Raw genomic sequence first — 22977 nt, 5'->3', positions numbered from 1 at the left:
GGGGGCGTCCAAGCAGAGAGCATGAATTCCCATGGTCAGGCACTAACTAGAACATAACGATTAAATGCATGCTCCAGGCCCAGCAGGTGCTCAGAAAACAGAGGTGTGAACCCACTGCGTAAGCCAGGGCTCCTCTGTCTCTCCTAGCGCCCATCCTCATGATTCCCCTTTTGCAGACCAGGAAACTGAGTTTCCTAGACTATAGCTGACTTACTATAGTGCAAAACCCTGGCTCCCCTGGGCCAAATGCCCATCCCTTCCCTCCCCTGTTGTTCTGGCTAACTCCTACCCACCTGTGATCCCAGTTCAATTGTCCCTTCCTCTGGGAAGCCCTCCCTGACCGTCTGTCCATGGGACTTGTTCATTCCCGGGCCATGAGCACCAGGAGGCAGGGAATGCTTCTGTCTTGTTCACTCCTGCGTCCCTAACACCTAGAAAGGTGCCATGTGGACAGAGGTGTGATGTGTTCCCATTTCTCAAATGGAGAAACTGGAGCTTTAAGAGGGGCCGTCACCCAGCTTCTAGGGAGAAGAGTTGGACTTACATCCAGGTCTCCCTAGCACTGGGCCTGACAGTGAACCAGGAGCAAGGGCGGGGAGGAGTAAGGCCCCTCGGGCTGGCAGGCCGCTGCCCTCTGCGGTGCCCTGCCAGGCGTGCGGTGCTGAGCGCTGAGGGCGAGTGGCCTGGAACTTCCGCCATCCCACCCCGGCCGCAGGGAGATGTCTGAAAAGCTCTCTTTTCTATGTCTTCCTCTCCCTGCCCGACACATGAGCAGGGAAGCAAATAAACACTGCTTCCCGCCTTGTTTGTTTTGTGACTGCTTGAGGGGAGGCTAAGGCCGGGGAGGCAGGGGCACCACCAGAGGCCTCTGTTGGTGGGTACAGAGGAACTTACAGAGGGTCCCCTCTCCTGCTGGGGACTGGCCCTTTTCTGGGCACCAGTAGGGAGGGAAAGCCTGTACTCTCGGGTCACTCAGGCCTAGGTTCTAGGCTCAGCTGCTATTGACAAGCAGTGTGACCTTGGGAAAGTCACTTCAGCTCCCTGAACCTCAGTTTCCTCCCCTTTAAAATGGGTACAGGGGCGCCTGGGTGGCTCAGGATGTGATCTCAGGGTTATGAGATCAAGCCTTGTGTTGGGCTCTGTGCTCAGAGGGCAGTCTGCTTGTCCCTCTCCCTTCCCCTTCTGCCCCTCCCCTCACTCTCTGTCTCTCTCTAAAAACAAATAAATAAAATCTTTAAATAAAATAAGATAAAATAAAATGGGAGTAAAGGCAGCAGCTTTTCATAGCCTTGTGGGAAGAATTCAGTGAGGTCAGGCATTTTCCGTGCCAACCCTGGGAATAAATCAGGGGCTTTCGATGAGTCTAATCAAGGGAGGAAGGAAAGGTTAGGAGCACAGGTGCTGAAATCAGACACACAGGGTTCTTGTCTCGGCCCTGGACTCCAGCAACTGTGGATCTTGGACAAATCACTTCCTGTGTCTGGGTCTCCATTTCTCTCCTTGTAAAACCGGGGTGACCCCACATCCTCCTAGAGATCTTGGGAGGTGTCAGATGGCTTTGTTCCACAAGAATGAGAAGCATGTTAGGCAGGGACAGGAATCTACTGGGTGGAGGCATGGGGGGTAGGTTGTACTTCTAGGGGCAATAGCTCTGCCCACCTCTCTGGGGACCTTCCGGGAGGGGTTGGAAGGCACTGAGGCACGTTCCTCTGCTGTCAACACCCTCCCAATTACCATACCCCTTTCCCCACTGGAGCCAGTGGGGAAATCTCCTGCTTCAGAACGCTCCCAATCCCCCATCATGCCTGCACCCCATCTTCTAAGGAACCCCAACCCAGCCGGTATCTACTGTTTTGGAGGGCTCCATGATGAGGGATCTAAATTCAGCCAAACCCAGGTTCAAATCTCCTCTCGGCCACTCTCTCCTTGCTTGTAGTCTTAGGAAAGGCACGTAGGATCATTATTAGGGTTTAATTATGATAAAATCATAATTATGACAATGCACAGGGGAAACCCCGCTGCCTGGACCGATCTAGCCCAAGACATCAGTAGTGCTGAGGTAGGGGAACCTTGCCCTGGAGGGATGTAAGGCTCTCATTCCCATTTTACAGATGAGGATGCTGAGGGTCAGCGAGACTGAGTGACTTGCCCAGGGCCACACAGCAGGCTAGTGGCAGAGCCCGGATCCAAATCCGAGCATCTGGCTGCCAAGCTTGGGCTACCCTAAGCGCTGGGTTGACTGGGTCTTGCCTGGCCACCAGGCACCATGTCAACCACTGATGGTATCTTGTTCAAGCTGCATAAACGCTGGGAGCTAAGGATGATCCCCGCCAGCCCATGCCAGTCTCTCTGAGCCTCAGTTTCCCTACCTGTCAAATGAGGGTAGTGGCAACAGCCTCCATCCCTCAGGGCTGCCGTGACATAAGGCCGATCACAGGCCTCTTGGGCTCCTAATGAAGCACTAGCGAATGCTTCCATTGCCATCATCACCATTGTGTGTGATATACGGCATATTAACCTGCCCTCCTCACCCCCCTCCCCACGCACAGGCACATGCAGAACTGCAGCCTGCCACCCCCATGCTGGCCCACGAAAGCCTAGTCAACAAAGCTGGGCCCCGCCTCCCATTTCACAGCTAAGGGCACTGAGACCCCCAGAGGCCACCCAGGAACAAATGGCCATGAAGAAGGCTTCTCGATCCTAAGCCTGGGCTCCTTCCACACAGCCCATGACGGTGTACATGCCAGGGAGCACATGCACGTGCACATGCACACGTGTGTGCGCACACACACACACATGCACGCATGCACAGCCCGCTCTGCTGCTCTCTCACCATTCTATACCCAAACACTACCCTGTCCTTTGCGGTCAGGAAAAGAGTTCCCTCCCTGTTCTAATTTGCCCTGTAGGCTGCTATTACACGTTCCAAACCCATGCCAGGCTTGGGATGGAAGGGGGTGCGGGCAGGGAAGAAAGGCAGAAGAGTCCCCGTGGGCCTCATCAGGGCGGGAACGTCATGTATACTTCTCTGTGTCTTTCCCTGCGCAATGTGCACACACGTGTGCATGTGCCCGTGGTGAGCCCCTGGGGGCTGCCCCACCCAAGAAGGCCTGCACAGCAGGCAGCTCCCGGCTGGCACCAGGCCCACTAGAGGCCCAGCGGAGGATGGGTATGCCTGAGTGGGAACCTCCCCACTCGCTGAGCGTCACTGAAACCAGTCAATTTCACGTGTTGTTTTAAGCATTGAGCTTCGCTTCCAAACATAAAAACCAGATTGTGGTCCATGCAGAGGGTGGCCGGACAGGACGAATGGAGGGGGATCGGAATCTCAGGGCCCAAGGAAAAGGATTAGAAACCACTCCTCTACTCATTTACTCGCCAAATGATTCCTGGAACCTACGGCATGCCAGGTACAGAGGACACAGAGAAAAACCTGGCCCATCTGGGGCTGATCTTCTGGTGGGGGGACAGATTAAATGGCCAGACAAAGCAAGAGCAGTCATGTCCAGTGGTGTCAGAGTGGTATAGACCAGAGGGGCTCAGGAGTGACTGGGTTAAGGCCTGCAGAGGTCCCGAGCAGGGTGAGGAGACACAGTACTGACCCAGGGTCCCCAAGCCCCCCTCTATGCCCCAACAGAGGCTCCGGGCTTTCCAGGAAAATAGCCAAAAGCCACACATTGTGCTCTGATGGACCTGGGGACTCAGTTGGGGCAACCAAACCCACTCTCTCCCCCAGAGGTCCCGCGGGATGGAACTAGTGGGGAGTGGAAAGAGTGTGCATTTTGATCAGACAGATCAGGGGGTTGGCTCCCCCACCCACCACTCTTGAGCTGCGTTACCTTGAGCAAGTGACTTAGCCTCTCTGTGCCTTGCCTTCCTCCCCTGTCCATGGGGATCTTAACCGGGTCGTTGTGCGAACTGTACAAGTCGAGTCAAGGCCCTGGCACAGAGGAAGCCCTCAGTAAACAGCGAACCACAAGTCTAAGTGAAAGGCAGGTCCCTTCTCTCTGAGAATCTCAGGTCCAATAGGGGGTTGAGGTCTCCTGAGCCTTTCACCTGCCCCCTCCTCATGCAGTGGGTGGAAGAAAGGGCCCATCCTCACCATTGCCTGTAGCTTTGCCTGATCTCATGGAAACTCTGGCACGTATTTGTCAAATCCCATCCTCCTGATTCCATGACCTAGGAAAGCTGCTTAAATCTGGTGGCAAGTTTGGGCGTGCAAAACTGCTCTACCCCAGGGGGAAGAATTCCAGGGAGCTAGTTCCTCTCTGATCTCTCCCTTCTGGGATCAATTCACCCCGATGGGCATCTGTTGAGTGCCACCTGTTTGCAAAGCACTCAGGGAAGCATAAAAGTATGGAACCTCACAAAAGAGTCTGGGGGGAGAACATGGATTTTCCCCCTCCAGATCTTTTCCAGGGCTGTCCCCACTTCCTCCCCCTGGCTGGGGCTCCTTGCTTGGGTCCCCTCTTCATAGACATCTCCTGTGAAAAGCCTCTCTGACCTCCAGTCTCAACCAGCTCACTTGTTCATTCATAGAGCACTCAATACATGCCTCCCTTTATAGCTCCTGTGTGATTCAACTTGTACATTGACTTGTATTATTCCTTTAGTCACCTTCTCTCTTCTCTGGAGTGTCAGCTCCACAGGGAGGGACTCCTGTGTATCTGTTGTCTCCTCAGCTCCCAGCACAATGCTGGGAGCAGAATGGGGAGTCTGTAAATATTTGTCACCTTGAACTGTAAGGCAGGAGCCCTCTGAAGTCCCCAGAGGGTACAGGCATGGGGAAGCAGCATTAACTCCTCTGATGGGGACACAGACAGGGACATGGATGGGCTGCAAGGAAGGGTGGCCAGGACTGGGCCAGCTTGAATGGGGGCAGCAGGGTCCAATGAGGAAGTGCAGGGGGCACTAGGGAACAGCCTGGGCTGAGACACTGGGACAAAGAAGGCAGAGTAAGAAAAGACAGGTGAGTGGGTGTGGGATGCGTAAATGGGTGGGAAGCAGGTAGACCTCGGGAGAGGTGTGGGGCTCCTACATGGACCCAGGGCACTTCCTCCTCCCTCCATTTTGGGGCTCTGTGCCCAACCTGTGGGGCTCCTGCTTCCTGCGGTCCCCTGGAATAAACAAGACTGCAAGCACCTGTCATTCCCGGTCAGTCTTGGAGGGGCGGTGTGGGTGATGAAGGGGTTAGGAAAACGGGGATCCCACAGAGACAACACCAGCTCTGTCCAACTGCCCCCCCACCTTCCCAGTAAGGAAACTGAGGCTCAGAGAGGCAGGGTCACTCCAACAGTGTTGGCCGGCTCCCAAGGGGGAGGACCAGGAGTCACACCTATGTGGTCCCCAGGATCTGTGCCTCCAATGGACACCTGACAAGGACTGGGAACTCCTGAAGGGAAGGGTGCAAGCAGGAGTTGGAGGAAGGGGTGCTGGATGGCTGGTGGGGACCACAGGCCCCCAAGGCAGATGAACGGCTCACCAGCTGTGTGGCCCTGGGCAAGTACCCTGGCCTTCCTCTGCCTTGGTTTCCCCACCCCTACGAGGCGATGGTCAGAGCACCTACTCCGGGGACTGCTGTGGGCTTAAATGAGATAAATGTATAAAATACTCAGCACAGGACCTGGGGGAGAATGCACGCTCCGTAAAGACTGGCTCAGTGGGTTAGGCCACTGCCTTCGGCTCAGGTCATGATCCTGGGGTCCTGGGATCAAGTCCCGCATGGGGCTCTCTGCTCAGCAGGGGGCCTGCTTCCCTTCATCTCTCTCTGTCTGCCTCTCTGCCTGCTTGTGATCTCTCTCTGTCAAATAATTAAATAAAATCTTAAAAAAAAAAAAAAAAAAAAAAAAAGGGTGCCTGGGTGGCTCAGTGGGTTGAGCCGCTGCCTTCGGCTCAGGTCATGATCTCGGGGTCCTGGGATCGAGTCCCGCATCGGGCTCTCTGCTCAGCCGGGAGCCTGCTTCCCTCTCTCTCTGCCTGCCTCTCCATCTACTTGTGATTTCTCTCTGTCAAATAAATAAATAAAATCTTTAAAAAAAAAAAAAAAAAAAGACTGGCTGTTTTAACATCATTGGTACCACTGTATTATTATTATTACTATTACTACCATTATTATTTTTTATTAATTCTTGTCAGAGGGCAGAGGAACAAAGAGACAGAGGACCAAGGAAGGTATGTCTGCCCGGGAGGGCGGAGTGGCCAGGCCCAGAGCCTGGGACCACAGCCATCTCAGAGTGGCCACAGCTGGGAGCAGCGGGCCGGGAGCTCAGCCCCTTGGCCAGGCGACGCCCGCTGCCTGCCAGGCTGCTTGAGGCTCCCTGGCTCCCTGCGGGCGGCAGCAGCAGGGGTCATCCTGCCATGCCAGGCACCTTCCCCAGCCAGCCTGTGTTTACCTAGCAGGTCTCAGCCCAGCCCACTTCCTGTTTGCTGCACAGTGGCTGCCTGTCCAGGGCAGACAGAGCCCCAGTGTCCTGTCGTCCCCCTCACACCCAGGAGAGTGCCCCCCTCAAGCTCACACCACCCAGGCGGGGCACTCACCCAGGGTGAGTCACCAGGCCCCACAGAGGACAAGGCTGGTGTGGCCACTGCAGGCCCTCATTGGGACATCATGCAGGTCCTTGGCTGGAGGGGCTCCGACCATGTGCGCAGACACCACTGTGAGCTTTCTCGGGTGGCCATTCACTTCTGAGGGCTCCGCGCCCTGGGAAGGAGACCCCAGGAGGTAGTGCGGCTCGGTGCTTTCAAGAGCATGTACCGTGCAACCCAGAAGGCCACACGCTGTGGGATTCCATTTACAAGAAATGTCCAGAATGGGCAAATGCATGGAAACAGACAGCTGATTTGTAGTTCCAAAGGCTGGGAGGGAGTATGGGGATGGTGACTGTTATGGGTCTGGAGTTCCTTTTTGGGGGTATGAAAATGCACTGGAACAGAGAGTGGGAATGTCTGTCCAACTCTAAACACAGTAAAAAACAAAACAAACAAAACCCGAACAAACAAACTAACAAACAAACAAGCAAACTACTGAATTGTACACTTTGAAAGGGTGAACGGTATGGTACGTGAATTACATCTTGATATCCCTGCCTGGCTCAGTGACCTTGGGCAAGTGGCTTCCTTGCCCTGAGCCTCAGTCTCCTCGGCACAACATGGGAATGTCCTGAGTACTGTAAAGGGTCCAGGATGGGGTCTAACCCAAAGCAGAGGCTCTCCCTGTCCCAGGAGGCTCTGCCTCCTTCCATGTCCTCACCCCCTTCCATCAGAGCACAGTTACAGGATTCCATCCAATGTTCAGCACAGGAGGTGGGAGCCTTCAAGAGCTCAGGACTCCCTTCTCTCTGGCCCAGCCCCTCTCCCAGAGGACAGTCAAGCCCCAGAAACTCCCAGAAGGGATTTTCTAGCCTCAGGAATGGCTTGACCCATGTTCTATTTCCCATCTGCCACTCTCAGCCTGGGTGGCCTTGAGCAAGTACCTTCTCTCTGGGCCTCAGTTTACTCATCTATAAAATGGGGGGAATATACACCTCTACCCATATTTGCTTTAGAATTTCTTGTTGTACCATACAGTCAAGCTTTAAATTAAAGAATAAAAGGACAGCTCCTGCCCCAAAGGGCTGGTACAGGGATTGAATGAGATTATTCAAGAGTGTAGGACCGTTCCTGGTGTCTAATAAGTGCTCAACAAGTAGTATTTGTTGTGGGGGGGGATTGTGAACATGCCCTCTGTTCACAGCTGGAGAGATGAGGCCCAGAGAGGGCATGGTGGACTGGGCTCTGAGACCCGACTTCCTGGCTCCAAGGCCAGGGCCGGTGATGATGCTCAGAGACCTTACCTTCCAAAAGAGTTTTCTCACCCCACATGTCCCTCTCTCACCATCTCGGGTAGACTATCAGGACGGGCATGGCCCCATTTCCCAGCTGGGAGGCTGAGTCCCAGAGGGGACAGGACCCCACCCACCCACACGGGCATCCCTCACCTCATTCCCATGTGCAACCGGCCCGAGGCTAACCAAGTCAAAGGAGTGAGCAGATCCCCAGGGAGCGAATGGGTCCACCAGGAGCCCAGGAAGGAAGCCAAAGCAGCAGAAAGAACGGTTTGAGATCCTCTCTCTGCCCCAGCCTACCCCTCCACCAGCCTATGCCAACAGCAGGCCGAGTCTCCAGGTAACTGCTTAAAATTGTGGCTGAGGATCATGCCTGAAATCCCACCATAAGCAGGGTCTGCCCTCATCGGAACATTCCACACATCCCCTTCTCCCTGTCCTAAACCAAGTAATGAATCCAGAAGTCAGGTATTATCGTCTCCATTCTCAGATGGATAAACTAAGTCCTGGGGGAACAGAGGCGGGCAGCTAGCCACCCAACTCCTCCCCCTCACTGAGCACCTTTGCATTCGCCCCTCATCTGAGATAGGCATTGTCATCGTCCTCATGTCACGTGGGTGCCAACTGAGGCTTGGAGAGACAAGGGACCCAGCCGAGGTCACAACGCAACGAGAAGGGAATGTGGCTAGGGTTCCAAACATCTGCTTAGAAACCCGTGTCAGTTTACCACTTCGGGGTCTCCGAAGTCCTCTCTCCAGGGTCACCCTCTTCTATACGCCACCGCTCCTGGAGCTCAGCAGGCAGCTGGGACAGTGGAAAGGAGCTGGGGCGCTACAGACAGACACACTTGGAGTTTGAATCTCGGCTCTGCTGCCTTGTAGCTGTGGGATCCCCAACGGGTCACATCACCTCTCTGAGCCTCCATTTCCTCTTCTTTAATAGGGAACTAAGCACAGCACCCACCCCTGGGTCACCTGATCATTGTGGGCATCAGAGCCTCATACAGTGCAGCCCTGAGGACTGTGTGGGGCACGATGGCAGCTCTTCTGTTCCTGTCCCCGCTGAGTGCCCAGGGCCTAGAACACAGCCTGACACTAAGTGGCTTCTCAAGATAGACTTGCTGAATGAATGAATGAACTCACAGACACAAATGAACCTTTTTGCCCAATGAACCAGCTCGCTGGCTAACTTCCTTCCTCTCTCCCAACCTTCAACAGCTCATTTATTGTGCAACTACTGACCCGGTCCGCCGGCACTCACCCCTCGGAGAGGCGCACCTGACTGCAGAGCGCTCGCCGCCCAGCCACGGCCACCGTATTGTGCAACTACTGTGTGCTGGGCTCTCTGACCTGTGAGACCCACTGTCGCCAGGAGAGCGACAGTGAGCATGAATCCATTTTGCAGAAGAAGAAATTAAGGCTCAAGGAGACCAGGACACTCGCCCAAGCCCACTTGGTCTCCAAGCCAAGTAGGGGCTTTCTGCTGATGCCCCTGCCTTATTGAGATATATCTGTTCAATCATTCCTTCCTTCATTCACTCTGTTTACTGGTATTCCCGAGCTCCTTATCTTTGCAAGGGGAGACATAAGGGTCCAGTGGGTCCCCCTGGACTGAAATCAACTGGCCCCTTGCCCAGTGGGGTCTCCCCTGAGCCTGTGGGGCCCACTCGGGACATGCGGTGGAAGTCTGCTCCCCCATCATACACACACATGAGGAGCTGTCCCAGAGGTAGTCAGGCCTCCCGGTCATCTGGGTGGAACCCAGGCCACTCCACCCTCAGGGAAAAACAGGCACCTGGGAGACTGAGGAGCTCTTTGTGCGGGGGGAAGTCAGGGAGGGCGGCAGGCAGGGCGGGCGGCCGTTACTCACCACCCAAAGAAAAATAAGAGTATGCCCATTTGGTCAATGGCTTGCCTGTCTGCCCCGCCAGTTACACCCTACTCCTTCTGTCATCTTTCTTATCCTCTGATCTCATCAAGAGCAGACCCAAGAGCATTTATGGAGAGCTTCCTATGGCCCTGGTGTGGTGTCTGGCCCTCCATCACCAATGAAGAAACTTGCTCAGAGAGGCGGGGTGACCTACTTGGAGTCACACAGCCAGCTGTGGCCAGGGGCTAGGGACTGAAAGAGGAAGCAAATGATCAGGAAGGGGCTCCGCAGCAGGAAGGAAGTTGGAGTCATAGTGAAAGTAGGGGGCTGGCCTCTCTTCCTCATTCCTGTTCAGCCAGAGTGTCGGGACCCAAGGGAAACCCAGGCAAAGGGAATCCAGGCTGGGGCAAGAATAGCGGCCAGAATTACCCAAATCCCCCTCCAGCAGAAAGAGCTCAGACCTCCAGCAAATCCCAGCCTGCAACTCCAGGAAGAGAGAGGTTAAGCTACCTTCCAAGGTCACACAGAAGCAAGCGGCAGAACTGGACCAAGTGGGTCAGACTCCAAGGCAGAAGCTCTTCAGGGACCCAAAGGAACAGAGTCACTAAGATCTAGCTTCCAGATCCAGCTCTGCCTGGAGCCCTGAGTAAATTGCTTCGCCCTCAGGAGACTCAGTTTCCCCAGCCATAAAATGAGATCCAGCCTTCCTGCCTCTGCCCACCAGCAGTGGGGGCCAGGCTGTGACATCACCGAGATGAGCATCATGTGACAGACACTGTCTATCCACTAAACGATTAGCTAAGTATGAAACGTTGACTGCTCCTGGCACTCAGTCAAGGCCTGTAAATATCTCACGGCTGAAAAGGCATCGTCCTTTGTCCAAATGCAAGTCTAGCTTTGCCCCTGCTCCCTTCCGCCTGCCTGCCTGGCACAGAGGGGCTCTCAGAGGCTGCCACTGGGATGAGCTGGAGGAAAGCATGTCCAGGAAAAGGCCAGGGAAACAGAATGAGGAAGAGGATAGTGCTTCGGAGCCCCACCTGTGTGCCTCGGACTGCCTTGGCAAAGTGGGAACCGAAAGCCCTATTGACAGACAAGGAAACTGAGGCTCAGAGAGGCCTGGTGACTTGCCTGAGCTTCCCTGGGGAAGAAGCAGCTGACGTAGGTCTTAAGGCAGGGCCTGCCTGAGCCACCAGGGTTCTTCTCTCTCTCTCTATACTGCCGTCTCTTCCCCCATGACCCCGGGTCAGGACAAATGGGGACAGGCCACCTTGGAAGGTAAGGGTGTGGATTTTGGAATCAGGTGAACAGAGTGCAGATCCCAGCTTTGCCCCTCCCCAACTAAAAGACCCCACAGCAAGCAACTGCACTACCCAGACCTCAGCTCCTCCCTCGCAAAAATGGGTACAATTATAGTTTTGTCTCCAAATGTACTAAGAGTGTTTGGGCCAGGGCCTGGCATACAGGAAGTGCTCATTAAATGCTCACGACCATCATAAGGACCACGAATGCAGCCCAGGCTTGGCTAAAGCGAGGCGGAACATTGTACCTGGTGCTCCAAGCACTAGCTGCGGGGCCCAGGGCCGTAAGTATCTCGAGAGATCGGAATTAATCTTTAACAGGTGAATTCCGCTCTAGATGGGTAAGCATTCCAGAAGGCCTGCTGGCATGCAGTGTTCTCTTGGCTCCCCCAAGAGAGCCAAGAAGTGGAGCCAGGGATTTGGGGAGGGGCCTGAGGTATCTTTCCCAGAGGGAAAACTGAGGCAGAGAGCAGGTCAGGGGCCTGTGAGGGGTCAAGATGGCCACTCACACAAACTCCTCCTCCATCCAAGGAACAGATGACGAAGCTCAAAGAACTCGGGCCCTCTCAACAACGTGTCCAGTCCCTCCACTGGGCAGTAGACATTATGGCGCACCTGCCCTGTGCCAGGCCCCATGAAACCAGCTCTCAAGTGGGTCTCTCCCTCCTAGGTCTTCTGTCGGCCACGCCTCTCCAGTCGCCATCCTGGGCCTCCCGTCTCCTGCCTGAATGACTTCCCCAGCCTGGGGACCTGCCTCCTTGCCTGGCCCCCACTACCCTCGGCCAGAGGGACCCTTCCAGACCACACACACAGCATGTCCCTCCCAGCCTGGTCTTCAGGGCTTCTGGGTCTGATCTAGCCCTGCCTGCCCGATCCCTTACCCTTCCCGTCCACATCACACATTCCAGGCCAAAAGAACCATGTCTTGGCTCTACGAAGTCTAGTTTTACCTACCTGGCAACAGGTAGTGCCCTTCCTTTGCTAGTACCCTTCTCTTGATCTGAATGCCTTTCCCCCAGTCTGCATTTACTCTTGGAGGTGTGGCTCAACCCCCCACCTGGATCAAGCCCTCCCTGATCCCTTCCCAGACTGCTGTCTCACCCCACAGCCTTCTCTCCTGGCTCCCATTCATTCAACAGCACACATTTGCAAAGCATTTACCACACCTGCTCACCTTGCCAGGTGCCCACAGGTGGAAGCAGCCGAGGCCCCGCTCCCACCAGGGGAGGCAGCAGAGGCGCCCCCTGACCCCCTCCCCAGCAGTAAGGCTCCAGATTTCTCCAAGGGAGCCCCAGGCACCTTTTCAGAAGCTCTCACCCTCACGCCCTTCCCCTCAGGTGCCATTCCCTACACCTGGGAGCACTCCATGCCAAAGGACCCCACCTCCACCTTACACCCCTGACCCTGACCGGTCCAGCAGAGCCATCTGCCATTTGTTTTGAGAGCCCCTCCCCCTGCGATTTACCTACAAAGGTTGGAAAGAGGGGTTCCCCCGCTGTTATTCAAACAGAGTGAACTAGGAAAATGAGGGAATGACCAATTAGCATTAAGAAGCCCAGGCTGGTGCTGAGCTGGGCCATCTGTCCTCACCATATCCCTGGGGTGGCCCTAAGTCCACCCCCATTTCAGAGACTGACCCAAAGTCACTCAGCAGCAGGGGTGGGAGGAACGGGGGCCACACTGGCCCCGCTTCTAACCCCGCAGGTGACCCGGACCTGACCCTTCTCCTTGACTTCTCTAAAGAGACCTCCTTTTCACCTTCCTCCCTGGTAGTCAAGGAGTCACCTCCCCCCGTTCTTGGCCCCCAGATAAAGTGGCGAAGCTTAAATCCTCCAGCCGTTCTTAGTGTCCCCAGAACGAAGTCACACGTGTCATCACACGTCCCCAGCCCCAGCAGAGCCCCCAAAGGCACAACCCCTCCCCTATAACTCACAGGGCACCCCTGGGTACCAGGCAGGGAGCTCCAGGGGCATGTGGTTGGTATCTCCAGGCAAGTGGGGTGTGAGAGGTCTCTTTCTGCCTTCCCGGACCTCCCCAGAGTCTAGAGGCAGAGGTGGAGGTTAAAGATTGTCCTGCCTCTTGGGGGAAGAGCCATCTCTGGGCCTAACGAAGGCTAACTAAGAAGTGGGCTTTGGAAGTTCCAGACTTCCAATTCCCTCCTGCTTGCTTCCCGGTAGAGGGCAAACCTCAGCCCCCCACCTTCCACCCGCCCCCAAAATGGGGGTGCCCCCAAGGTGGGCTGCAGGGCCTCCTAACTTTTTGGGTTCCTGGGCTTGGATCTCGAGGACTCCGGGACCTCCCTCCTGCAAACTCGCGACCCCAAGGCCCACGACCGTGCCCATTTCACAAGTGATAAAACTAAAGCCCAGAGTAGGGTGGGGGGTTGGCCGGCCCAAGGGCACCGGGCGGGGTGGCAGCAGCTGGCGGGACCCCGCGCCTCGCTCCTGAGCCCTGGGCCCAGACTTTGGAACCTTGGAGAAGTCCCCAGAGTAGCGAGAGGACCTCGGCTGAGCATGCCCTCCCGGGATCCCTCGCCCCGAGGGCCCAAGCCCCGCTCACCTCCAGGACCGCGCGGCGCTTCCTGAATCCCGGCCGCCCGGCGCCCGCCCGCCCGGCACGACTCTCCTCCCCCGGCTCAGGTTCCAGCGCCGCGCACCGCCCCCCGCTGCCCCCGCCCGGCGGATCGCTGAGTCTGCCGGGGCGGGGGCGGGGGCGGGCCCCCATCCTGGGAAGCGGGGCGTCACGATAATAGCGGCCCGAGGGCCCTGGCGCTTCCCGGGGTGGGCCCCGCTTGGGACCCTGAGTTCCCTCCGGGGCTCTTGATCTCGCCACCCGGGGGCTGCCTCCCCTATGGTAACGGACGAGGCCGTCCTCGGTGCATTGGCTCATTCATTCAGAAGACAGTTCAGTGGGACGCGGGCCCCCGGGCCCGTGCCCTTAGATCGCTCCCAGTCCCGCAGGCGAGGTGCAGGAGTGGCACAGGGGTAGATAGCGAGTCTGCTGTCTGGGGCTAAATAAATGTGAGCTCCCTTTCTTCACCTCTTTACCAGCACGTGGCATGCAGCCCGGCACCTAGGAGGTGCTCCGGTGTGTTTTTTTATTGGGTGGTGAAGGTGAGCCCCTACCTGCAGTCTGGCTTTTTACTCCAGCCACTTGAATGCCTCCACAGGACGGGCAACTCACTTCTGCTGGGGTTGGTTGGGAGCCTAGTGGGCCTGAGCTCCATCCAGTTCCAGGCTCCCTGAGCCCACACTCTGGCTCTGGACTCATCCCCTGAGCAGCCAATCCTTCCACCTCTGAGCCTCAGTGTCCCCACTGTAGAGTGGGGAATAGCTATGTTGTTCCCCACCTCCCACAGTCCTGGGGGAGATGCTGGGAGCTGCCGGTATGTTCAAGGCACAGGAATGGTTTTAGCCCTTTTATCATTATTGTTTTTTTATTTAATTGAGCTAACTCCCCAAAGACAGCGGGGTAGGTCCTTCCCTCCTTGGCCTGCAAACAGAAAGAGCTCTCATACAGTGTGGTTCGGCAGCTAGGAAGTGGAATTTTGAAATTGTTGGAAAGAAAGAGAGAGAGAATCCAAAAGAAGCCATGTGTTCATACTACAAGTACAAGACATTTACAAAAAGAAAGAAAGGAAGGAAGGAAAGAAGGAAAGAAAAGAAAGAAAGAAAGAAACTTTAATAATTAACTCAATAAGCACAAGGGGAGATTCCTTTTGAGGGAGGGGTTGCTGTGCCCACTTTACAGATGGGAGTCTTGGAGAGGACTTTGGCACCTCAGAAAGCTGCTGACTCCATAACAGGGTGAGAAAAGGTTTCCTGCTGGGCCTCCAGGATCTTAGCCCAAACAAGCAGCTATCTGGCTTGGGGTGAGGAATGTAAACAGAGGAGGGTCTGGGCATGCCTTCCCAACAGAAAGCCTCTCTCCGGCTGGGGCTGGACCCAGCTGGGAAGCGGAGGGGGTGGCAGGAAGACTAATCCAGAGTTCATTCCTGTAGGGAGCCTCCACGCCCCACCATGAAAAGAAAAGGACAAGGATGATCCTGGCTACCAGGAGGCTGATGGAGACAACTGTAGGAGAAGGGGCCAGGGCTGGTATCTACTCTTCCCTGAAGTCAGGGGGAAGTGGCATGAGCCCTCAGTCCCAGTGTCACTAGCCCAGCTCCCTCCTGACCCTCACTTCATAGACTGGACAACTGAGGCCCCGTGCAAGGAAGGAACTCATCTTGGGCCAGGAGGCTGGATCTTGGCCTCTGGCTGATTCACTGGGAGGCTGTGAGCAAGAGCCTCCCTGCCCCCCGTGCCTGTGCCCTCATCTGGAAAGCAGTACTGGTTTCCATGAAGCAAGGGATCATGTCCGTCTTGCTGACAGTCGCGGGTCCCATTCTGGGCACTCAGTAGCCTCTTCAAAAGCACTGGTGGAGGAGTGTCTGGGTGGATCTGTTGTTAAGCGTCTGCCTTCAGCTCAGGTCATGATCCCAGGGTCCAGGGATCAAGCGCCACATCAGGCTCCTTGCTCAGTGGCTCAGGGGGAAACCTGATTCTCCTTCTCCCACTCTCCCTGCTTCTGTGCCCTCTCTTGCTGTGCCTCTCTCTGTCAAATAAATAAGTAAAAAACTTAAAAAAAAAAAAAGTACCCGTAGAACCGGAGGTAGGAGTGGGGATGGGGAGTCTGTGTGTGCTGGAGACAGAGCTTTAGTTTTAGGAGATGAAAACTCTTCCAGAAGTGGATGGTGGCAACGTTTGCACGACAGCCAGAACGTACTTCACGCCACTGACTGGAATTTTGAAATTGTTGGAAAGAAAGAGAGAGAGAATCCAAAAAGAAGCCATGGCTTCTTGTGGTGAATTCTATTATGGGCATTTTACCACCGTAAAAAAGCAATGGTGGGGGGTGGGAGGGAGGGATGGGGGAGAGAACTACTGGTTGATTGAGAGCATGAAGGTCTGCCTTGCCAGGAAGGGGTGAGTAGGAAGAGCAAGTGAGGTGCTCAGGAGAATTTCCCGAACGTGAACAAGGGCCACTGTGAGGATGTGACTGTCATTATTTTGCTGTTCTTGTCACTGGTGAAGCTCTTTGGCTTCTGTTCTGGAAGGACAAGAGACTCTTAACAGGGACAGACAGAACTTCTTGTCTTAAGGAAGGAGCAAAATCATAATGCCTTTAGCACACATAGGCTGTGGCCCAGCCCAGCCCTTTGGCCAATGCAGCTTCTGAAGTGCCGGGGGCGGGGGGGGGGGGGCTCTGCCACCACCATGAAGGGAGGTCCTGGACTGCACCTAGGGTCTATGCATAGCAAGCACTTAGTGCCAGGCACTGGGGAGAGATCTGTGGGCCAGAGGGGTCAGCCCCAGATGGACTTCATTACACCTGGCGCACCTATCCCCAAACCCCGTGGGGGAGGGTCAGGTATAAAAACAAGAGGTGTGCACCTCACTTGACCGTTGGCATAACTCCAATGAGGGGCCACACCTGGGTCATCTCCTAACAGCCTGGAAAGGAAGGATTCTTTTTTTTTTTTTTTTTTAAGATTTTGTTTATTTATTTGACAGACAGAGATCACAAGTAGGCAGAGAGGCAGGCAGAGAGAGAGAGGAAAGGAAGCAGGCTCCCTGCTGAGCAGAGAGCCTGATGTGGGGCTGGATCCCAGGATCCTGGGATCATGACCTGAGCCGAAGGCAGAAGCTTTACCCCACTGAGCCACCCAGGTGCCCCGGGAAGGATTCTTATACCATTTTCTGGAAAGGGACACAGAGAGGCCACTTGCCTGAGATCCCACAGCTAGTAGGATTGGAACCACAGCCCGACGGATGGTCCTCAGGGTAGCAGAGTCGGTAAGGACGTGGTCTCAAAAAGATGGACAATGGTAAGTGTCAGCAAGGACACTTGCGGGGGAAACAGGGGTCCTCAAACACGGCTGGTGGAATGGGAAATAGGGCAACGACCTTGAACATCAGCTTGGCGGAGGCTCAGAATGTTCAATCTAGAGTTACCATATAAGCCAGCAACTGCACTCTGAGGGATTAAAGCCAAGAGAAAAGAAAACGTGCGGCCACACCAAAAACTTGAACGTGATTGTTTGTAGTGGCATTATTCACAAGAGCCAAAAATAGAGACAACTCCGATGGCCAACAGATGAATGAAACATGGTGGAGCTATGCAACGGCATACGACCCAGCAATAGGAGGAGTGACATATTGACATGGATGAGCCTGGAAAAAGTGATGTTAATGAACAAAGCCAGACAGACATCAAAGGCCACGTGTTGTGTGATCGCATTAGTACGAAATGTCCAGGAGAGGCAGATCTAGACAGACAGAAAGTAAAGGAATGGTTGCCAGGGGCTGGGGAGAGGCGAGGCTTGGAGGGTGTTACCTAAGGCATCTGGGGTTTCTTCCTTTCTTCCTTCCTCTCTTTCTTTCTTTCTTAGATTTTATTTATTTGACAGAGAGATCCCAAGTAGGCAGAGAGGCAGGCAGAAAGAGAGGGGAAGCAGGTTCCCTGCTGAGCAGAGAGCCCAGTGTGGGGTTCGATCCCAGAATACTGAGATCATGACTGGAGTTGAAGGCAGAATCTTAACCCACTGAGCCACCCAGGCGCCCCTGCGGTTTCTTTTTGGGTGTGATGACAGTGTTCTCAAGTTGACCGGTTGATGCACTGTGAATATAGTAAAAGCCCTAGAAAAGTGCATCTTCAACGGGTGAATTGCATAGTATGTGAAACTTATCCCAATAAAACTGTTATAGAAACAACTTTTTTTTTTTTTTTAAAGAATGTGGTCCTGGGACGCCTGGGGGGCTCAGTCTGTTAAGCATCTCCCCTCAGCTCAAGTTATGATCTCAGGGTTCTGGGATCAAGTCCCTATATTGGGTTCCCTGCTCAGCGGGGAGTCTGCTTCTCTCTCTCTCCAGTAAAAGAAATTAAAAAAAAAAAAAATCTTAAAAATAAAAAAATAAAAAGAATGTGGTCCCTGGGGCATCTGGATGCAACCGTCCCCTGTGTGTTAGCTGTGTGACCTCAGGCAGAGGTCTGATCCTCACTTTTTCCTCTACAAAATGGGGAGAGTAACCGCTCCTACTTCGCACAGTTGGGAGGATTCAACGGGTAGTGCTCTGGAGAGCAGGGCAGGGACAGGGTAGCTGCTCAGTGACTAGTCCCCAGAGGTCCCCATGCTTCCCCCACCCCGCCCAACTTCACATCCCCTGCCAAGCACCCCGACAATCACCCAATGTCCTCCCTCCTATTACTGTAACATCTTCCCCCTTGTGATTCCTTCAGGAATCTGGGTAGGTTGCCACCGCTGTTCCCATTTTACAGGTGACAGCTATGGAGCCCAGGAGAGAGTCGGCATCCCTAACACAGCCCTTCCACCCAACACTCCCAGGCAGAAACTTCTTTCCTCTCCCCGCACACCCCGTGCTGTTCCTGTCCCGTCCAATTAAATCCCCTCTTTCTCTTCACAGGCAGTGACTTAGCCCAGCCCAGCTTGGGCTTGGTTAAGGCCAAGGGCTGGGGGGCCTAGACACCAGGGCCCCCTGTGAAATCGCATCTACCCCACATTTGCCAAGAAGCCGCCGAGATAGGATAGGAGCGGCTGGAGACAAAGACCCTGGTTTGTCCACCTCAGTCCCGCATATGGCCCTGACCCAGAGACTGGAGGCCCTGCCTCGCCAGACACCTTCAATGAGGCTCTTCTGGAATTCTCCCTGGGGCAGAAACCTGAGAGCAGGTGGGAAGGAAGCCCCTCCCTTCAGAGGACTGTTGCCATGGGCACAGCCACCCTCCTATGGGTGTGGTTGGGCCACCACTGCCCACTGGCATTTCAAAGATGGCCTTCCTCTGGAGTTGTGGTCATGGAGTGGGGGTGGGGGGCATGTAGACCTTGGTGCCAGCAGGCTCTCAGTAATTCAGGGCTCCCCAACTGGGGTCCCTGGGTAGGCTGCTGGGGGTCTGGGGCGATCCCTGGAGTGATGAGTGAAATCATCACAGTGACCTGTACTTTCTGCAGAGAGGCCCAAGGTTTTCACAAAGGCCTGGGACCCTACCTCGCTCACACATACATGTGATGAGGGCTCCATTTTCCCAGCCAGGAAGAGGCACAGGTGGGGGAGAGGAGGTAGCCTCTTTTCTGAGTCCAGGAAAAAGACTCATGAAAATCCTTGCAAAGAGCTTTATAAACTGTGAACTGACTTTGTCACCCTCTACTCACAGAGGCTTAGGACTTCCCTTGCTCTTAAAACAAAAAGCGAAGTCACATTGGTTCCATCCCTCACTTTAATCTCCAAACTCCCACTTTAATCTCCAAACTCCAGCCACTCTGGCCTGACTCTGTCCTTAGACCATGCTGCTTTCTCTCCTGCCTCAGGGCCTTTGCACTAGCCGTAGCCAGCCTCATTTCATGGCTTGCTATTTTTCCCCCTTCAGATCTCAGCTCACATGTTACCTCCTTAGAGAGGCCTTCCCTGCCCTACCCCATCTATGTCTCTTCCAGCGGTCCATGGGCCCCATGGAGAGTAGGACCTTATCTCTCTTGTCCCCAAAAGACCTCCTGAGCCAAGCTCAGGGCCTTGTGCATAGTAGGTGCTCAGCAAACAGCAGCTGAAAGTCTTGCCTTCCAGATACTCCTCTCTGGGCTAGATCAAGGGCCATCTAAGGGTGACTCATCATCATAGCTCTCCTTTACCAAATACCTTCCAAGTGCCAGGCCCTGTGCTGAGTGCTTTGCCCTTGTCACGCCCTAGATGTCACAAGGAAGGACTAATGGCCCCGCGTCAGGATGTAGTGTTGATTTTGCTGGAATTCTGAATACAAATCAGGGGCTCCTTACAATGACAAGGGGTGTATACTGTTGAATGACAGAGCCAGGAGTCTCCTGATTTTACATATGAGAAACTGAAGCCCAGGGGGAAGAAGGAACTTGCCCAACATCCCCAGCAGATCAGCTGGGAGTGAGAAAAGCAGCCAAACTGCACTATGTTTTCGGCAGTTTTTCTACTGATCTGTTGACAGGGACCCTGCTGTGTCTTTAGGAACAAGGGGTAAGTGAACATGCTGAGGTTTAACTGCATGAGGGGCCGGGTTGCCCCTTCAGGAGCCCCTGGTTTGTATTCATAAGTTCATTGTGTTCAAATCCTGGGATGCTGTAGCACGGTAATAAATAACTATAGTCCATTTATTGAACGTGTCAGGCACGTTACAACAGAATTTTATGGACTCCGGCTAGGTACAGGGGACCCTGTCCCATTTTACAGATGCAGAAACTGAGGCTCAGAGCAGCGAGCTGGCTCCCGTGGATCACGCAGCCACACCGTTATAGAACCTGGACTTGAACCCCAAAGGTGCTGGGTGGCAGTGGTGATGGTGCTATGGGTAGTAGCAGCAGTAGTTGTCAAAGCGTATCAACAGGACACATCTCTGACACAGACGCTGTCCTGATGTCAGAACCACAAAGCATCGGCTTGAGAGCCTTCCCCAACAGTGTTCAAACGGGGCTCCTCGTGCAATCCTCGGAAGCCACCCCATCACCGGTAGAGGGGCGCGGGGCGGAGGCGGGGAGGTCGGTGCACCGTCTGGCGCGGACTCCTAGCTGTGCCGCGGCGGCGGCTCAAGGCCCACAGCGCCACCTACCGGGCCTCGTGGGAACTGCAGGCGTTCAGTGCGCAGGCGCGGGGCGCCTGGACGCGGGGCCCCAAAGTCCAGCGGGTGTCAAACTCCGGGAGCTCTACCAACGAACCCACCAAACCCAAGGAAGGAAAGAGCCCTCTCTTTTCCCATAACGCTCCGTAAATGATAAGTGGACCAACACCGGACGATTACACCGCCCAGGGCCCAACCTGAGCCGGGAACTATTACATCCCCATTGCACGGATCAGGGGACTGAGGCTCAGAGGTCTGTCGGTGGCGACTCAGCTACAGCACAGCCGGGACTCCAATGCTGTCACATTATACACACCCGGGTGCGTAAATAGAGCCTTGCAGTTTTCTGTAATGCTTAGCTAAGACAGCTTTCCATATACTTCAATTGCTTTACAGATTGTAGCATTTAATTTAAACACCTCACACCCCGTGAAGTGGGTATTAGCGTGACCTCTGTGGTCCAGAAAAGGAAACTGAGGCTCTTTTTAAGGGAGAAATGAGTTTCTGCTCCTTGTCTGTAAGAGAGATGTATTATGATGGGTTTGAAATATTTTATGAGGGGCTTGAAAGTTCAATGATGTTTAATGGAATGAACCCAATAGGTGAGTAAATGGGTCAAACTGTGTCAGACTTTTGGGGTCATCCGGGCTTCTGAGCGCTGTCAGGTTAACCAGGGTCCAATGAGCGACTCCCCACGGTGGGAAGGTTGTGGCAGTAGGATGTGCTGGAAGGTGGGCTCAGTCTCTACTGGTAAAGAAGTGACCATGGTCCAGGGGAGATACGGAGTCGGATGTGAAACCACAGTGCCCCCCCAGGCCTGGCCAGGTCACCCTAAGTCCTCTTGCCCTGTTGTCAGGGGTTCTGCTTCCTCATCTGACAAATGGGGCTCCTGATGCCCACAGCTCAGGGGGTTGCGAGATGGTGTCTGTAAAGAATGTGTGTAGGGTCAGGTATATAGCTGGTGCTCAATGTGTGTTCCTTCCTCCCCGCCCCGGGGCAGAAATCAGTCCCACTTTGACAAAAATGAAATGGGAGAACACAGCTGCTCTACTGGCTTTGTCTCTGGGCATCCAAAGTGCTCCTCGGGGCCCAGCAGGTACCGAGAGTAAAGGAGGCTGGCCGGAGAAAGTATGGGCCTTCCACAAGAAGACCCTGCCTTTCTGGTCCCATTGTGCTATGTTAGAGACATAAAGAAAGGCTATTTACTTATTTATTTGTCAGAGAGACAGTGCGTACAGGCCGGCAGATGGGGGAAGGGCAGAGGGAGAAGCAGACTCCCCACTGAGCAGGGAGCCCGATGTGGGGCTCCATCCCAGGACCCTGGGATCATGACCTGAGTGGAAGGCAGATGCTTAACTGACTGAGCCACCCAGGTGCCCCTCTTTTATTTTTTTTAAATAATCTTTACCCCAACGTGGGGCTCGAACTCACCACCCCAAGATCAAGAGTCACATTCTCTATGGATGGAGCCAGCCAGGTGCTCCCAGAAAGGCTGTTTTTAAAAGGAAGATGCAGAATTCTTTTTACGTGTTGGCAGAATTTTGTGTTTCCAGGAAACCCAAAGTTGGGAGGGGAAAAAAAGCCTGAAAAGCAGTTACAGCTTAGAAAGGTCAGTAGCATTCCTAGACCAGCAACAGTAGAAAATATAATGAAATCAGAGACAGTAAAAAACTTAGTTCAGGTGTCCATCCCTTGTTCATGCTGGAGGCAGCCTTCCAAACTGGCTACCAGGCTGGCTAGAGCAGGAGACTTCTGAAGGCGTTTCATCATTTTCAGGGTCATGTTCAAATCCCTTCGTAGCACAATTGAGTGCGTGCACATTATGGGCTGTGTGTCAGGCCACCAGGTCTTTGCCTATACCTCACCTTGGAGTGTGCCCTGCCCCTCCTCCTCTGCCAGGCTCTTCCCCACCCCCCGCCCCTTCCATGGAGGCTCAAGGAATGAAGTAAAATAAAGATTCTGTCTCCATTTAATGCTAGTATCAGAAGTGTCAGCCTATGAGAGAGTGCCGAGAACCCTGCAGGTCAGGGAGGCAATTGGGATCACTGGAGACTGAGGCAAAGTGGCGAATGCGTTTGTCCACTTGTCCCATCTGGCCAAGGGGGCGGCTATCTCTCGGCATTTGCCACGCAGTCCTTTTTTTTTTTTTTTTTTTTTTTCCGGAAGAAGCTAGAGATCAAGATCTGTGTGTGAAATGTCCTCTGTTTCTCAGTGTGGTCACCGTTTCTATTTTGGTAAACCATAGAGGCCAGAAGACAGGTCCCTGGCTGGTCTCCAGCTGTAACCTCTGTTCCAGGGCGGGAGAATGGAAAAAAAAGAGAATCAGGAACCAAAACAGCACACTGATG

At 54.3% G+C, this 22977-nt stretch overlaps 1 protein-coding gene across 7 annotated transcripts in view; it reads right to left on the bottom strand.

Annotated features, from left to right (window-relative positions):
- The window catches only part of TRPV4 (transient receptor potential cation channel subfamily V member 4), a 34437-nt gene extending 20785 nt beyond the window's left edge, over positions 1-13652 (bottom strand). For 2 of the 7 annotated variants that reach the window (XM_059139585.1, XM_059139592.1), the window contains exon 1: positions 13550-13652. Coding sequence is in view for 2 of the 7 variants with exons in the window: in XM_059139589.1 (XP_058995572.1) it covers positions 12924-12963 (40 nt within the window). In the remaining 5 variants the exon portion in view is untranslated. Of the gene's footprint in view, positions 1-3839; positions 3858-10816; positions 10947-12923; positions 13035-13549 lie in introns of those variants that run through there. The other 5 variants (XM_059139589.1, XM_059139590.1, XM_059139586.1 and 2 more) reach the window with 4 other exon arrangements.
- Positions 13653-22977: the final 9325 nt, after the last annotated feature.

This window comes from Mustela lutreola, chromosome 11 (assembly GCF_030435805.1).
Source record: "Mustela lutreola isolate mMusLut2 chromosome 11, mMusLut2.pri, whole genome shotgun sequence".
NCBI classification, from domain to species: domain Eukaryota; kingdom Metazoa; phylum Chordata; class Mammalia; order Carnivora; family Mustelidae; genus Mustela; species Mustela lutreola.
The sequence above is the reverse complement of the archived record's forward strand: the minus strand, read 5'-3'. Positions and strand labels throughout refer to the sequence as shown.